Source organism: Sceloporus undulatus, chromosome 10, assembly GCF_019175285.1.
Source record: "Sceloporus undulatus isolate JIND9_A2432 ecotype Alabama chromosome 10, SceUnd_v1.1, whole genome shotgun sequence".
Classification (NCBI taxonomy): domain Eukaryota; kingdom Metazoa; phylum Chordata; class Lepidosauria; order Squamata; family Phrynosomatidae; genus Sceloporus; species Sceloporus undulatus.
The window spans coordinates 3,091,382-3,105,646 of NC_056531.1; the positions used below are offsets into that span (position 1 = coordinate 3,091,382).

Here is a 14,265-nt window from a genome sequence, read left to right on the forward strand (position 1 = left end):
TAATTTTTTATACTGGCTCTTTTCAAGCTATATTTGCAAGTACACATTCTGTCCTACTATTTCTCTGTACTTTGAAACATAACTATAGGTTGTCAAGTGTACTAGCCAACTTCCACCCATCAAGTCCTCAATAACTATAGGTTGTCAAGTGTACTAGCCAACTTCCACCCATCAAGTCCTCAAACTGGATACTTCTGGAGACGGCGTACATTCCCTGTCTGATTTCCCCGAAAATGGAGTACAAGAAAAGAAGTGGGTATTTTGAAGGGGGGAAAAACATAGCACTTGGAAAGACAAGGACACTTTTACTTCTTGGACACAACCTGCTGATTGACGGAATTTATTAGCAGGGTTACAACAGAAATTAAGAAATACTCTTCTAGCAACTGTTTAACTTCTAGAAAGTGAGATTCCCAGATGTCAAGGCAAGAAGAGAAGATGAGTAGAAACAGAAAAGTAGGGGCTCATTCCCACTGGCAGAACAACACAGGTTGTGATTCGGATCTGCTCCATGTCTGTAACTGATTTCAAAAGATCCCTCGTTCTCACTATAAAAGGGGATCTTTTTTATGCCACTTGAATCGATTTTCTTTTTTTCTTTTTTGGTCCCCAATTGTAGTGCTTCAAGTCAGGGATGGGGGAAGCCAGCCAGGGAGCACCAGGGCCTGAGACAGCAAGCAGGCCCCAGGGAGGGAAGGAAGGCAGGCACCGGGGGGACAGAGGAGGAGGAGAAAAAAGGGGAGGACAATGTTGGTTTTTTAAAAATAAAATATAGACTATGTGACTGACTGATCTTGCAGCTACTCAAACAATGCATATTCTATCAATCAGTCAATCACATAGTCTATCATTCACATATTCTCCTGTCCTATGCCATCCTATCCTGTCCTATCGGCATATTCTATCCATCACATAATGACATATTCTACCAACTCCATATTCTACCATTCAAATACTCACATATTCTACCATTCACATATTCTTATCAATCATATATTCATATATTCTATCAACCGCATATTCTAACAGTCACATATTCATATATTCTATCAAGTATTCACATATTCTACCATTCACATATACAATATGCTATCGATCATATATTCACATATTCTAATGACCACATATTCAATCAGTCACATATACTATCAATCACATATTCACATATTCTACTAATCACATATTCTACCAATCAATAAATCACATATTCAATCAGTCACATATTCTATCAATCAATCACGTATTCTATCAATTTAATTAAAAAAAACAGCTGTACACAGGCAGCACTGCAAGGGGGGAAATGGTTGCTCTCTCAAAACATCACCCCTCTGCCATTTGTTCCTCCCCTCAGAAAGAATAGATTCTGATCTGGAGTTCCCACTGTTAGGAATCGTGTCAGAACCAATTCTTCTCAAAAGAACCTCAAAATAACTGCTAAGAAAAAAACTTGGGCTTTTTGCGTTTGCTGTTTTATTTTCTCTGGAATCTATCCAATGAGCATAAGAATTGATTTCCAGTGGGAACTAGAGGCATATCCCTAAAATCAGGCTTCGGAGTGTATGGTAGTGAGAACAACCCCTGGATCCACTTGGCTCAGCCTCTGGTGGGCTTAGCAAGCAGTTTGGATTTTCTTAAAATGAGAACATAAAATGCACAAGGAGCAGTCAAGCAGCCTACATTCCTGCTGAAAATCTGCAAGAGTGCCACTGACAACGTAACAAACAGCACATTCCTCTTAAAAAAGACATTTTTCATGTAAATCTGTCCAGCAGGTAATACTCTTCACAACTATGTGTCACAGAGTCTGCACTGTGCCACGTCTGAAGGGTCATAGTGAAGATATTCAAGTCATGTTCATTTTGTTTTCCATTTTTTCTAGTCTCTCTCCAGCTTCTGTTCTCCTTCTTCACTACTCTTAGGACCCTTCTGTGGACCATGAAAAAAAGCTACAAGGTCCAGCTTCCCTGTCCACTCACATTACTGATGGACCAATTCCCATCCAATACTCCTCCTTCTCACTAAGGTTACTGTGGCGAGCATCACCTCTTCGCCAGTCCCACTGTGCAATACCTTGCACCAGTGCCTGCCCGATGCAGCAAGACTTCATTCTCCTTTTCTGAACCACGGCACTGAAATGCTTCTGAGGAAAACATCTGGGTGCTTGTTGCAGTATTCCCTTTTCAGTGGTCCAGCATCAGGGATGCAGCCGCTCAGTGCTTCTAGGTACGGAGACCTGACCTTTCCAATACAAACTGGTTGCCCTTGTCCAGCATCCTCTTGCCATTGAGCTTCTTAGATGTTGTCATAGGGGACGGCCAGGCCAATGTTGTAGTTGTAACCAGTTGTTTCGTTGTAAGAGGAGCGACAAATAGGAAGGACGCTCTCCGCAGCCAACTGGTCCACAGAGAATTTGTAGGCGTAGATGATTCCCCGATGTCTGACCAAACAGAGGAAAAGGAAAAAGGGGGAAAAGAAGACATTCCCATGTCACTTGATCAGAAGTGAACCCAGCTCTTAAATGCCACAACCCACCACCCCAGACAGGACTACAGTTAGTAAGACCCTAGACGGAACTATGCAACAGTAAGGTCTGGAGGGCAAAATGAGGGCATTGTTCCTCCAATAAGAATTTTGCCCCCCTTGAAATGTTCCTTTAGTCAACAAATTTCTACAATTGCAGAGAATATGTGAAAACTGTTAACACCAAGATCATTCCCTTGATCAGATTTCCAGCCCCTTTTCTCTGGATGCCAAGAATCAAAGAGCTGGGACTCCATCCAGCCTCTGTTTAAAAACCTCCAAAGGAGGAGACTCCACCACACACCAAAGGAGTGTGTCCCACTATAGAACAGTTCTTAATGTTGGGAAGTTTTTCCCCCACTGGGTAAAATCTCTTTTTTTCTTTTATTCCTAAAGGTTCAAATAAAACGTTTAAGTTCCCTGCAGTGCTAAAAATGTGAGGACTAAAGGAGAATTTCATTTGAAGGAGAAAGAATTCTTATTTGTGGCGGCAATGCCGCCAATTTGCCTCCCCCATAGCTGGCATCCCTTGAGGATCCCCAGGAATAAGGCAGAGAAACAATTTCCAAAAGCATTCCCCCCCCCCCCCCCAAATCCTTAAATTGTTGGGAAATACATAGAAACCTCTGGTACTCTTGCCCAACAGGAAGAAAAAAAATGAATTTCTTTGGTCTCAAGTGCAAAAAGCAAAACTTTGGCACTACACCTGTAGTGAATAAATTGTCATCCTTTGTGAGATGCTGGCAACTGGCTGCATTGACAAACAGTTAAAGTGTAGCAAAAAGGAACATTGCTTACCTTACCATGAAACATTCATGTTCTGTAGTGTAAGGAGGACACCTTTCCCACATATTAGCAAACATGGCTGATGGAAATCAGTTAGCACTCAGGTTCCAAGGAAGTTGAAAGCGTCACAGGTTTTCTTCTGTCATGTCACTAAAACATGGCCATTTGTGGGCCACCAAGTAATGGGTGAGGGCCACAGGCAAGTTGCCTACCCAGCATCTACTATGAATGGCAGTGGCACTCCGAGTCTACTCCTAGCTTGCCCCCAGCTAGGTTCTCTCAGCTCTCAGGCACCTACACATATCTGCCCATAGCACTTTGCAAACCTGGTGGCACCACACATTAAACTCTCCCTGCTTCCTGGATTCCTTGTCACCTTTCTGTTTAGATGAACTAATGCACTGGGGTTGGTTGTTCCTTACCTTCGATGCGCTGTCAAGTCATCGTCTGTGATGCATGCACCTCGGGGTACCTTCTCATCTGGAATATTGGCCGTGATGAGACTGTGGGTGTTGAACCACACGTGGCGGACCGGGTGCCTGGAAAAAGGAAACATAAACTGTATGTGTTGCTGTTGTTTTACTCTTTATTCTTCATGGGAATTATATTTCAAGTGTCTAAGTGCAATAGGCAAGCCCATCACCATTTAATTAAAAAATATTAAAAATCTAGGCATTCCAGTGCATAGTAAATTTGAGCAAAGCTACAGAAAAAAGGCAGGTAAAAACAAGACCTGAATACATTAATCATGAGGTGAAGAAATATACGAAACGTCAGGAATAAACTCTTCTGGAACATGGCCACATAGCCCGAAAAACCCACAAAAGCCTATGAAGAAATATAATAGTATGTAATGGTTCACAACAATTCTCATCTATTCAGAGCAAATTTAATTACTCTTAATAACTGAAAAAGATTATCAGTGCATCTTTGTGTGTGGACTTTGTCCATATGATTCAATGCACAGTGATCAGTCTATTCAAATGACTGTATCTTACCATCTTTCACAATATATACATCAAACTTTGTATTACAGTTTGCTGTATGTCAAAGCCACTAGTATTTATGTAAGTATGAAAGTGTTCAAAGCAGTTTTCATACATTATCAGAATCCTCCAAAAACAACTCCCTAAAGGTAGGCCTGTACTATTATCCTTGCATAGAATCCTAGAGTTGAAAGAGGGTTAAAATCATAGAATCGTAGAGTTGGAAGAGACCACAAGGGTCATCCAGTCCAACCCCCTGCCATGCAGGAAATCTCAATCAAAGCATCCCCAACAGATGGCCATCCAGCCTCTGTTTAATGACCTCCAAGGAAGGAGACTCCACTACACTCCAAGGAAGGAGTGTGTTCCACTGTCGAACAGCCCTTACTGTCAGGAAGTTCCTCCTAATGTTCAGGTGGAATCTCTTTTCCTGTAGCTTGCATCCATTGCTCCGGGTCCTGGTCTCTAGAGCAGCAACAAACAAGCCTGCTCCCTCCTCAATATGGCATCCCTTCAAATATTTAAACAGGGCTATCATATCACCTCTTAACCTTCACTTCTCCAGGCTAAACATCCCCAGCTCCCTAAGTCGGGTTCACAGACTATTTCTTGGCTAAAGAAATGGGAAGCGTTTGTTAAAGACTGAATTAAGTATCTTAGAAATATACATGACTGGAAAGAATTTTGTCATGCAAATGTACATCAGATACCCACATTTAAAAATAAATGGACGGCATTTATTTTCATGGAGATGTTGTACCTGGATGTATGCGGCAATAAAACTCTAGAATAAACACTGCCATGACTGTGGTGAGAGCATCAAAAGGATAAAATTTATAGTTCCAGACTTCCTCGACTCTGCACAATGGCCATGCTGGCTTGGGATGATGGGTGTTGTAGTCAAAAAGAGAAGCAAAGTGGATATTGCTGTCATATTGTTGTCATCCGCTGGGATTCCCAATGGGAAAAGGCGGAATACAAATAAATCTTATTATTATTATTATTATTATTATTATTATTATTATTATTATTATTAAATTATTATTATTATTATTATGTAAGCTGTTATGTGAAACTCACTGCCCATCGAATTTCAGGGAGAAACAGAAAGGAAGGTGGTGCACAGTGGTCTGATCAATTTCCAACCAGTCATTGTGCTGAAGTCACTCTTCCGCAGAAGTTCATTTCGCTGCTGGTGATCAAGTTTTTGAGAAACCCCAATTCTCTTCCCTCACTCATGCCACCACCTTTTTAACTAAATGGATCTAACTCATCTTAATAATAATAATTATTATTATTATTATTATTATTATTATTATTATTATTATTATTATTATTAATATCCTGCTTCTCCCTATGGCTTGAGCTTGTCTTAGAGCTTGTCATACTGACAAAGGTGAGAAGGCGTTTATTTTAAACAAAATAAATAAATAAGAATATAAAATGCTGTTTTTAGCACCCCCAAGCGGACAGCTGAAGAAATAGAGCTGGGCTGGAGAGACTGCTGTAGAAGGGCTAAAAGGAATGTGCGGAACAGCCATGTGTTTAAGACGGACCTTGGACTCACTGGGGTTTTGGCCACAATTCTCAGAACTCTAAAGCTAGCACAGCCACTATCCACACCAGCTGAGGGATTCTGGGGGCTGTAACCTCAAAAGTAACATTCCTCAGCTGCATTTTAAGGTAGCGTGACCATACCATCCTTCTCCAACTTAGTTCCTTTCTGATGTTTTGGACTTCAGCACCCATCGTCTCTTGACCCAGTGGTCAAGAGTGGAAATGGAGTTGATGGAAGTTGTAGTCTAACTCACCTGTAGAGTACCCAGTTTGGGAAAGGCTACCTTCTAGCCAATTGGCGAGTAAGGACCTCCTGCTGTGTGCAAAAGCATTACCAACATACAAATATATCACAGAAAATGAAGGAATCAGTTCCCAACTGCTGTTCAAGCTAAAGATGGCAGAAAACAGGCTGAGAACAGCTAGCTTTACCTGGCGTGCATTTCCCAGAGTTTGGTGCCCATTCGCTGGTCCCACACACAGACCAGTCCTTCTTCTCCTCCGCTGACAATCTTCCAGTCGTCCATCTGCACAGCAGAGACCCCTAGTTGGTGGCCATAGAATGAGCAGGCAGGCTTGCTTTTGCGTACGTCATACACCCGCACCCTAAAACAAGAACAGGAGAGCAATGAAATCTCATGGCATGCACAGTGGCAGGTAGGTTTTCGTTCACACAGCTTGTTCTTCCATAATCTTGCTTTTATCCCATCAAGAGTTTAGTCTAGAACTGTGCTAGAGCTCAGGTGGACATATTTCTAGGTGGAATGACAGGCCAAATAAAGGAACGACAGACCAGCTATTTCTTCAGAAACAACATTAGCCTATGTCTCCACATACGTGCACACTTTCTTCCCCTAACAAAACCCTTCTAGTCAGTATGATTGTTAGCATAGGAGGTGGCTGGAATGCCAGTGAAACTGTGGCCCTTCAAATGTTTTGGATTACAACTCCCATAGTCCCTTACCATTGCTATCCAAAGATGTTTAGTCTAGTGTTGGTGAGAAGTTGTAGATTCGCAAGCAGCCTGCCAACTACCAGATTTTCCAGACGGTAAACCATTACAACATATTAAGTGCGGGAACTGGGAGCCAGTCACTGAGTTACACAATTTTATGGGGAAGGATTTCGCTATGTTCTATAAAAGTGTTTCAATGTGTTCTAACATCAGACTTGTCAAAAGAGTCACAGACCTATCTACTAAGATCTTCTTTTCTACAATAAAGCTATCCTTCAATTTAAAAAGTCTAGAATTTGTCTTTTTGCTATGAAATAGTACCTGACACTCACAAAGGTCAACCCAATCATTTCGGGTCTTACAAGCCTTTAACCTCTTGGAACTTGGCCACTGATCATGTCTGCCTTACAAAAAGCCAATCCCAGCTTCTGCTGGGATCATCGTGTTGACTTTATCACAATGAGAAATCAATACATGATTTCATGCAGCGCACTCCTTCAAGAGTAAAGTGTCCCATGGGGATTAGTAGCCAGTGTCTTTGTAAATAACATTCAGTGGGTCAAGAAGTCTCCAGAGGCTATAAATGTATTTTGGAGACCAGAGTGGAGACTCTGTGGCACTCAACCTGTGCATGAACAGCAAACTCTAGGCAGTGATCGGTCGTCAGATCAGCCAAAAGCTAATGTGATCCTACGCTACATTAACAGAAGTATGGTTTTCAATGAAAAGAATCTGTGTGGGGTCTGAAAATGAAGTCCTATGAGTGATGGCTAAAAGATATGGATGTAACTTTTGTGCCTCAATAAAAAAAATATTTGACACCTTGATAGTTGAATATAACGTATCTATGAAGTGGTGACAATGCCAATTAAATCCATTCAATCCCAGGCTCTGACATAAGAAAATGCACGGAAGTCAAAGGGGAGCAACTCCTTTTGCAAGGCAAAAGGTGTACTTAAGAATCAGCACAGAGGTGAGCCTCACAACTTGCAAGCAGCCCCATCACTTTAAGCCCTCCAGTCTAGAGCCAAGGCTGGCCCTCCAAAAACGGATGGACTAGATAGACCGTTCACAGCATAGTTGGAGTTGCAATCCAACCACATCTAGAGGCCCCCATGTTACCCATCCCTGATCTAGAGCCTCTGTGAGAGAGCGAGCAAGGAAGCAAGAAAAGCATATGGGCACACAAGCATATAAGCATAGGAGGAACAGCTTCAAAGATAACCCAAATCAGAGGAGATTTGGGAGGGGGGCAGGTGCGACCTCGGCAGATCACAAAAGGAAAAAACTACCCACAGAGCTACTGGACAGAAAAATCGAACCAAACTAATCCTTGGGAAATGATGAACTGCAGCAGCTCAGATGCCTGCATGGATTGTAGCCCACCAAGGAGGACATTCATTGTGCCAGAACTTTCATTGTTCAGGATTCCTGCCCTGATCTGGAGACTGTTCAGAAAAAGGGGAAAAAACCATCCCTCTCTTCCTCCCCCTTACCCTTCTCTAATGAAACCGCTCCACAGGAGCCCGTGAATAACTCTATTCCGACAATTAAAACAAAAAGATGACAAAGACTCCAACCAGGCCGAATGCATCTGACAGGCTGGAACAGGGTCGGGAGCGTGGTCGGGCTGGGCTGCTCCCAACACCTCAACGTCACTCGGCATCCACAGATGGAGTAAACAAAGCCCAGCTCCCTCTTCCTCCGACAAAGCAGGGAGCTCTGCAGACCTCGGCACTGGGCAAAAGCAGAACACTTCGAAGCCCTGTCCCTCACAATGTGGGGCCTGGCGCTCTGCCCGCTAGTGCCACGAAGGAGAATCAGGCTGCCTTCAATTTACTGAGCCCCTGGCTGAGCCTTTGTGGTTTCATTAGCAAGGACCTGGCTTCCAGGCATCCATGTCCAGGGAAAACAAGAGACACTTTCAAATTGTTTGGGGGGAAAATAATAATCTTACAAGCTCCATCTCCCAGGATCCAGCTACTGATAATTGCAATTGTTGTTCCACAATGCTTGTGGTCACTTCTCACAAGCATGGAATTTAGGAGCAAGAGTAGAATTTAGTGTTTTACTTTGTTAGAAGCCAATGTTGTGTAGTGTTTGCCTGCAAGGGTGGGGAACCTTTGGCTCTCACATTGTTTTGGACTTCACCTCTCCAAAAGCACCAGGCCAGTATACTGTATTATGGCCACTGTAGTTTCAAACAGCTGTAGAGAGATGATGGAGAACCATGTACTTCCTCCAAGGAAGAGTTTAGAAAGGTTTTTGACCACATACCCCAGAATGCCACAGCCAGCAGGGACGGTGGCCATCCTGACAGAAAGGTTTTGAGAGTCATAGTCCAAAAAACCCAACAAATGTTTGGTTGGGAGTTTATGGAACCTGTGGGCGAAAGTAACATTTCCAAGCTTTGCCCTGAGCTCCTCAGGAAGGAGCTTAGGGGGAGTGCTAAATAAAAGACACATTTCTGGTCCGCTTGGAGGTATACAGTGTCTCACAATCTCATTAGGACAGAGTGAAAGAGGTTAAACGGGGCCTCTGTTGCACAAGAGATAAAGTTTCTCATGACTCTGTGTCACATTCTGCACTCTTATTAGAGCACAAGAATTCCATCTCAAGCCAGTCTATTGCAGGCAGCAGAATGAATGCTTCAACAACTTGCCATCTTACTTTTGAGAAGGGACTATGCCTCAGCAGCAAAGAACTTGCTTTGCAAGCAGAAGGTCTCAAAGTCCATCCCTACCATCTCCAGTCAAAAGGATCAGGCTGGCAGCAGATGACAGGAAGACCTCCCTTTTCCTGAGATCCTTCAGAGCTGATGCCAATCAAAGTAGACAAAATTGGTTCAGACAGACAAATGATCTGATCTAGTACAAGGAAGCTTCACATGTACAGCTGTTTAAACAGAAAACCTGTAGCTGAGTGGCAGAGTTAAGGCTTAGCACACAGAAGGGCTCGGGTTCAATTCTTAGCATCTCCAGTTAAAATGGTTAAATAGCTCAGAATGGGAAAGATCCTACTTGGTTCAAGACCAGTGTAAATAACACTGACTGAGGCAGCTAAAACAGTCGGATTTGGTAGACAGCAGCTTCTTCTGTTCAACCTAGACAACGAGTTCAACAAGTTCAACCTAGACAATGAGGACATAGAAATAGTAAAAGAGTTATATATATCCTAAATATATATATAGTTATATATATCCTATATGGTGGATCAAACATTGACCAGAACGGGGACTGCAGTCAAGAAATTAGAAGAAGCCTAAGAACAGGGAGGGCAGCTATAAAAGAACTAGAAAAGCTCCTAAACAGCAACGTTAGAATCGTACAAGCAACTGTATTCCCCATTACCATGTATGGATGCGAGAGCTGGACAGTTAAGAAGATGGACAAAAAGAGAATAAATTCATTTGAGATGTGGTGCTGGAGAAGAGTGCTGAGGATACTGTGGGCAGCCAAAAGAACAAATATATGGATCCTAGAACATATCAAGCCTCAAATTTCCCTGGAAGCAAAGATGACTGGACTGAGACTGTCGTACTTTGGCCACATCATGAGAAGGCATGAAACATCAGAAAATACAATAAAGCTAGGAAAGGTGAAGGGAAGTAGAAAGAGAGGAAGATCACATGCTAAATGTACATCATAGTGGTGATGAGTTCCAAAAGCACTTTTCCTGTAAGGCTTAATGTTCTACAGACATGCTACTCCTTCTCACTGGAGAAACAAACAAGACCCTTGGGCCTTTTGCAGATTTAAGAAAAGGGGTGAAATCATACGCACTTCCTTTGTATTGTACTCTGACTGCATCTTAGTTGAAAATATAGACTGTGAACCATTCTGAATTGTATTATATATTCCAAAGTGTTTGGTGCTCTACATGCCTACATGACGTGAGCTCTAGAGTGAAATCTACATGCCTCACCATCTGACACCCAACCTCCCAAGCAAACCTCCACCTGCAGTCTTGGGACGGGTGTGGAGAGAAGGGGATGGAGAAAGCAAGGAGCTATTAGGCATTGGACTTTTGCCACTGTACAACGTCCCTCTGGAGCAATGCCACTTCAATAATTAACACCCTTCCCCTTCCCAAGGGGAGGGGGAAGTAAAAATTGGACCCAAAGGGTTGTTTTTTAAAAGCACTTTAATCCTTTCATGCTGATGACTCCAAGCGCTTCGATGTCTGCCAACAGACACTGAGCAGAGGAGGGAAAACAATGTATGCCTGCCCAAGCTGGGAAGATAAAGACAAAGCTGCTAATCAACTAAATAGAATCTGGAGCCCGTTCACATGAAAACCCTCCCCTTTTTGGTCACTGTAGTGTCCCAATGCACATTCTTGTTACTGTTTATGGGGGGCAGAGGGAGGAAGGAGGAACTCTTTTGGCCTGAGTTATTTCTCCCTTAGGTTATTTTTCTCCTCCAAATTTCAGGAAGTGAGATTTTATATGCCAGATTGATTTTGTGAGTGTCAGAGAGAGAGAATGGTATTCCAAGAGGCCATGCTGGGCTGCACACCAACTGTGTCCACCAAATGGCTTTTAAAAAGAAAGGGGAAAACTCTTTTGATTGAGTTTGTAAAAACAAAAGGGGTTGGGGGTACTGTCCAACGATTGTCCAATCCTTGGGTTCTCAAAGTTTGCACAGAGCCTGCTTAGAGTATCAGGTGTGGTTCTGTGTAAGAGCTAAGAGATTGTTTATGGATGTGTAGCTCCCAAAAGGCCAAGTCAGATGTTTCTCCTATTTAGACATACCTTCGGTCTTTATTTCCAGCTACCACCATGTAGGGAGGGCTGTCCCGGAGATTGACACATGTGAAGTCACCCAAGGAGCTGCCCAGCTGTGTCACACACTGTCCTGTCTCCAAGCTGTAGAGAAGGATCTGGAAAAAAGGTCACCAAAATGCACATGATCAACTAAGAACAGAAACAGACAACATCATTTTTCACCCGAAGGTCAAGATAGTGCTCCTCTATGCCATTCCACCTACAGAAGCCAACCAGATTGGATAAGTCAACTGAGGTTTTTTGGCTAAAATTTCTAGACTTATACATGAGTATATACAGAATGCCCAGAAGGACTTCTCTGTTACCCAAAGGTGGCAGCACAAGCATCTCAGGAAGAAAGGTTACCTGGGAACCTTCAGCTCTAGAACAAAGGACTTTGCCAACAGCAGCTTCTGCTAAACCCAAACGCCAAAGAAAGCCAAGTTTTCCAATTTACAGTTCTCCTCCTCCAGAAATCCAAAGTTAACTGGACCTAAGTTGCATGAGCTCTCCCTGAACAATGAATAATTCAGCATGCCTGAAAAGTCTTAAGACGGCCTTCACTGTGATGTTGAGTTAAAGACCTCAGAGATTAGGAGGGGTAGAAAGCAGCCTCCATTTCACAGGCAATTCTTTCCATGTTACAAGTCCCATAACAACCTTTACCATCTCACCCCCTTATTCACTCTTTTAATAAGGATGAGCAAATGGGACTTCATTTTCTCTGGTAGCTACGAGAAAGCACAATCAATTATTCATGTCCCCACTCTGTTTTTTACATGAAATACATTAGTCTAATGCTATCTCTTCACAATGAAAGTTGGGTACACTGCGACTTTTGGCAGATGGTGGGCATTGAAAGGCAGAAAGGAAAGGATGGGTTAAATTTAGGGGATAAAACAACAAACCAGTCAGCATGGTGTAGTCCAAATTGGGCTCAGGGATACTTTCAATGACCATTTTGTAGACTCCTTAACCTGAATGCAAAGGCTGAAAAGTGGTTAGGGCAATTAGGACTAAAATCCAGAATCCTAAACAAAGCAAGACTTTTTGTCCGAAATATTGTATGAGATGAAGCAAAGCTGTTATTTTTCCACCTCCATATGAACCCAGGCAGTGCCTTATACCAAAACTGGTAATAGGTCCTTCTAGCCTAGGATTGTCTATATCATTAACAAACAAACCTGCCAATTTCAGTTTCTCTCCATTTATAATTTACTCTCACCTTAAGCTTGTTAAATTCAATTTCTGCATCTGTTTTAAAGCGTTTCATTAAAGCCGTTGACATGACATGATGCATATAGCAGAGCGGAGCAGATCGCTTAGGGTAGTGTGGATAACCCAAATGTTTTAAAGGAATAATGGGATACAAAAGTAATACCAAGTGAGTTAGCCCAGGAAAAATGGGACCCAGAGCAGCACTTCACTTGAAGGACTCACAAAAAGGTGGGATCCAAGTATCCACATACTGGACATTACACCACTCTGGCTCTCAAAGTTCTCAGCGTTCATGCTATACTAGACGCAGCCATGGCTCCTTCTCAAATGTTCAATTCGTAACATCACAGGAGTGCATGCTAAGGTGGTGACTGGAAGGCATGGTTCCATGTGGCTACTTTAAATATGACAACTGCTTGCTCCTTCACTCTTGGGAACCAGGCTATTAACAAATACCCACATTAGCTAGATAACAAATTACAGATGAGCTAAGATTTAGAAGACCTACTCGAGAAGAAGAGTGGGAATGGGCAAGGAGGGAGGCCTAGAAAAAAGTGTGTATCTACACAGAAGAGGTAGCATTTGGGTTGGGGAAGGAGTGTGTGGAAAAAAGGGGGGGGGAGACGTAAAGCAGTTAATATGCATGAATAATGGATGTTTGATTTAAAAGCAGTTTACTCCAATATGATGTAATTTTTTGACAACCAGCCAGCCAGACTCCCTTTCCAGGGGAGAAGTCAGTGTTGTAGCACAGGGAATGCTACCTCATCTAGAATCATGGGAAAATAGATTTTCATGCCATTCCTAAGGTGACTTTTTACTCTCTCTCTCTCTCTCTCTCTCTCTCTCTCTCTCACACACACACACACACACACGTATGTATGTACGCTGAGCCTACTTGTACGATGCTCAAAGAAACAACCTTGGGAATCAACTAAAGCAATAGCACATTTTCCATCTTCGCAGCCAACAGGATGCCTTGCGGCGCAAAAAAAAAGATAAATTAATCCCAAACTATCCAGCCTTGCCATATTAATCACTGGAGATGCATTTGAACAAAACCAAAAACAACAACAGAAAAGGTTTTTGTTTCCTTTCAAGTTGGTGTTTGAAGAGATTTAAAGCGATCATCTCAAAGCCGTCATCGCCAAGGACAGCCAGACATGATGGCATGGACAGACACTGGCCAGGCATTCGCGGCAAACTCTGCCAAGGCACCTGCAACCCCGGCTGTTTCTGCCCATGGACCTTTCCTCCAGGCAGCCTTGCCAAGTCGAGAGGATGGCCAAGCCCAATGAGGTTGAGATGTGGACAGATGTCCGCTGGAGGCAGAATGGAGGTCACCAAAATCATTTAACCTGTGGACAAAGAAAAATAGGAAAGGGAGTCTTTGCCCAGCCACCAAACATGACAGTTGCTCTCTCACTAGGACAGGATGGGGAAAGATAAGTAAGCAAGAAATAAAGCAGTGTGCCTTG

At 42.8% G+C, this 14,265-nt stretch overlaps 1 protein-coding gene across 1 annotated transcript in view; it reads right to left on the minus strand.

Annotated features, from left to right (window-relative positions):
* Positions 1-309: 309 nt before the first annotated feature.
* FBXW8 (F-box and WD repeat domain containing 8) overlaps positions 310-14,265 on the minus strand; it is a 43,432-nt gene continuing 29,476 nt past the window's right edge. Inside the window, exons 6-9 of the mRNA XM_042442151.1 lie at positions 11,558-11,685; positions 6,282-6,455; positions 3,729-3,845; positions 310-2,437 (exon numbers count right to left, since the gene is read on the minus strand). Of these exons, the coding sequence (XP_042298085.1) occupies positions 2,293-2,437; positions 3,729-3,845; positions 6,282-6,455; positions 11,558-11,685 (564 nt within the window). The 3' untranslated portion in view covers positions 310-2,292. The remainder of the gene's footprint in view (positions 2,438-3,728; positions 3,846-6,281; positions 6,456-11,557; positions 11,686-14,265) is intronic.